Source organism: Sitophilus oryzae, unplaced genomic scaffold (genome assembly GCF_002938485.1).
Source record: "Sitophilus oryzae breed Bouriz unplaced genomic scaffold, Soryzae_2.0 scaffold_1500_pilon_pilon, whole genome shotgun sequence".
NCBI lineage: Eukaryota > Metazoa > Arthropoda > Insecta > Coleoptera > Curculionidae > Sitophilus > Sitophilus oryzae.
The window spans coordinates 3,364,639-3,367,317 of record NW_022146171.1 but is presented as its reverse complement, the minus strand read 5'-3'; the positions used below and the strand labels follow the sequence as shown (position 1 = coordinate 3,367,317).

The window sequence follows — 2,679 nt, the reverse complement described above, 5'->3', positions numbered from 1 at the left end:
AATAAACTATAGAATACAACAGTATTTAAAAAAATAAATAAAAAGTTATATCCCGGCCGAGATTCGAACTCTGGTCTCTCGCTTCCTAGCCCGACTCCTTAAGCTGCGGGCACGCTTGCGAGCGATTTATCTCGAGCGATATATCGTGGACGACAATATAGCGAGCGACGGGCGAGAACCTGTCCACAGAAAAGCGATTTACAAATTAGTTTTCGTCATGCCTCTCACACGAGCGCGTCGAATTGCCCTTCTTTTGGAAGATGATGTATTTTTAGACCCATTTTTAAAGAAAAAAGGAAATATGGTGTACATCCCATCAATAGATACAGAAAAGCATACGGGGAATATCATCATTTGTATAAACATTTGCGAAAATACCCAGAGAGGTTTTCCAGTACCTTCGAATGAGTATACACACATTTGATTTACTACTGGATAAAATTAAAACACGAGTATTGTAAAAAACTACCAACTTTGGAAAACCAATTTCTATTGAAGAACGATTAGTGGTTACAATAAGGTAAGTAAAAAAGAAACTAGTTAAAGTTTACACTTTTGTTAAACTCATCTTCTTCCATGTCCCTGGGGAAGTAGTTATTTCCATATGCTAGTAGAGGTAACGCTTGTGGTGTGAGTTGGGTTTGTCTGATGGGTAAAAGTTCATGATATGTTGGTGTTTCATCCAATAATGGGGATTGGCTTTGTAACAACTTCTGTTTTTGTTGCTCCGGTGGCTGCCGTTGAATCATGTTTTCTTTAAATTTATCGAATACTAATTGTTGTATAGTACTTCTGAGCTCTAATTTGTCAACAAGCGATAGACGTTCCATATATGGCAGTAAACTTCTGAAAAAATGTAAATCTGCACTTTCTGGTTCATCGCCTCTCTTAACTTCTTTTTCCAACAAAGTAACTTTTTTCTGTAACTCCAAGTATTGATGGTTGAGATTTTGGGCGTTTCTGTTTTGAGGGATGCGACGTTGTAAAAACTCAGATCTAACAGAAGCACTGCTTGAAGGGTGCGATGTTGACAACTGGGATTGCGAGCGTGATGTTGATGCTTCAGACTGCCGCCGACGTGATGCTGATTCTGCGTGCTTTGATGGCGTTGCCACTAATAGGGACGTATTTAGTGTGACATCTGCATCATTTTCGTCATTACTTGTACTATGTTCTATTTCATCATCGGTATTTTCACTATCATATTGGGTTTCATTGACATTCGAACGTCCGACATCACTTAAATTACCCTGAGTTGGAGCAGGCGTAGTATAGTCCCTTAAAAATTGCATGCTTTCAAAGTACTGCCATTTACTTTTAGTTGGTAATGCTTTTGATCCGGATTTTAAAACAGGAATCTTTTGGTTTTCGCGCCGGAACTGATCCTTAAGGTTCTTCCACTTTGATTTCGCCACATTACCTAAAACAATAACCTATTCTAGTGCATATTCTGAATGGTGTATGTATGAAATTTGATTGTGTTACTTTTTTTTGTCGGTCAGCATAGAATACGTATTAAAACTTGTGCGGATTCTATAGACGGGGGAGGGGGCAATAAACCTGATGGCCTGTATTACCTTGAAAAATTAATTCCATTGTTTTTGTTTTAGATATTTAGCTACTGGATGTTCATTCAGAAGTCTAGCATTTTCATTCCGAATGGGCAAGTCTACGATAAGTATGATAGTTTTTGAAACAGCCGGAATAATTTGGAGTAAATTGGTTCAAGAATATATGCCCGTGCCTACTGAGGAACATTTACAAAAAGTAATATCAGACTATTATAATCGATGGAAATTTCCCAACTGTTTTGGCTCAATTGACGGCAAACACTGTCAAATAAAATGTCCGCCAAACTCAGGATCGAGTTATTTTAATTATTTAAAATACTTTTCGATAGTACTACAAGGCGTGGCTGATGCTGATAAAAAATTCCTGCCAATAGAAGTAGGAGGCAGGGGTAAGCAAAGTGATGGTGGAACATTTATCGCGTCAATTTTATTCAACCTATTGGAAGCCAAACAATTTTGCGTCCCTCCAGATCAAGAACTGCCAGGATCAAACATAAAAATGCCTAATGTTTTAATTGGTGATGAAGCTTACCCATTGAAAAAATACTTAATGCGGCCGTATCCACGCAGAGTACTCACACCAAGAAAAGAATATTTCAATACACGCCTCTCTACAGCCCGAAAATGTATCGAGTGTGCATTCGGAATTCTCTATTCAAAATGGCGCTTCTTATCAAAAGATATAGAGATATATCCCGATAAAGCTTGCGTATTAATAAAATGTGCATGCATACTTCATAATTTTATAATAATATAATAACCGATCTTGATTATTGTACTGTTATGGAGAACTTAACTATACAAACATACGAAAATGCGGTTCCGTTAAATCAAGGAGGAGGAAGAAATAACAATCGATCATCCAGAGAAGCTACACAAATAAGAGAGATTTTTGGGACATATTTATATGAACATCAGTGATCACCTGTATTTTATTGTTGTTCTTTTTTGACAAATAAAAGTGATAAACTGTTGCTATACGTTTTCATAAGTATTGAATTTCAATTAATTTTCAATAAATTTTAAAAACGAATTCAATATCCATCAAAACGTAGCATAACATAACCTCAAAATAATTTCTTGTAAACCTTACCTTCTACACCGCAAG

At 36.6% G+C, this 2,679-nt stretch overlaps 1 protein-coding gene across 1 annotated transcript; it reads left to right on the top strand.

Moving 5' to 3' along the window:
• The first annotated feature begins 465 nt into the window (after nt 1-465).
• Nucleotides 466-2,328, top strand: LOC115878067 (protein ALP1-like). The gene is made up of 2 exons (XM_030894420.1): nt 466-520; nt 1,611-2,328. Exon 2 carries the CDS (start codon nt 1,660-1,662, stop codon nt 2,326-2,328), a length of 669 nt encoding a protein of 222 aa, XP_030750280.1. The 5' UTR covers nt 466-520; nt 1,611-1,659.
• Nucleotides 2,329-2,679: the final 351 nt, after the last annotated feature.

What these genes read in the sequence shown, in the direction of transcription:
- LOC115878067 (XM_030894420.1), top strand. Translation starts at nt 1,660, where the DNA reads ATGGGCAAGTCTACGATAAGTATGATAGTTTTTGAAACAGCCGGAATA.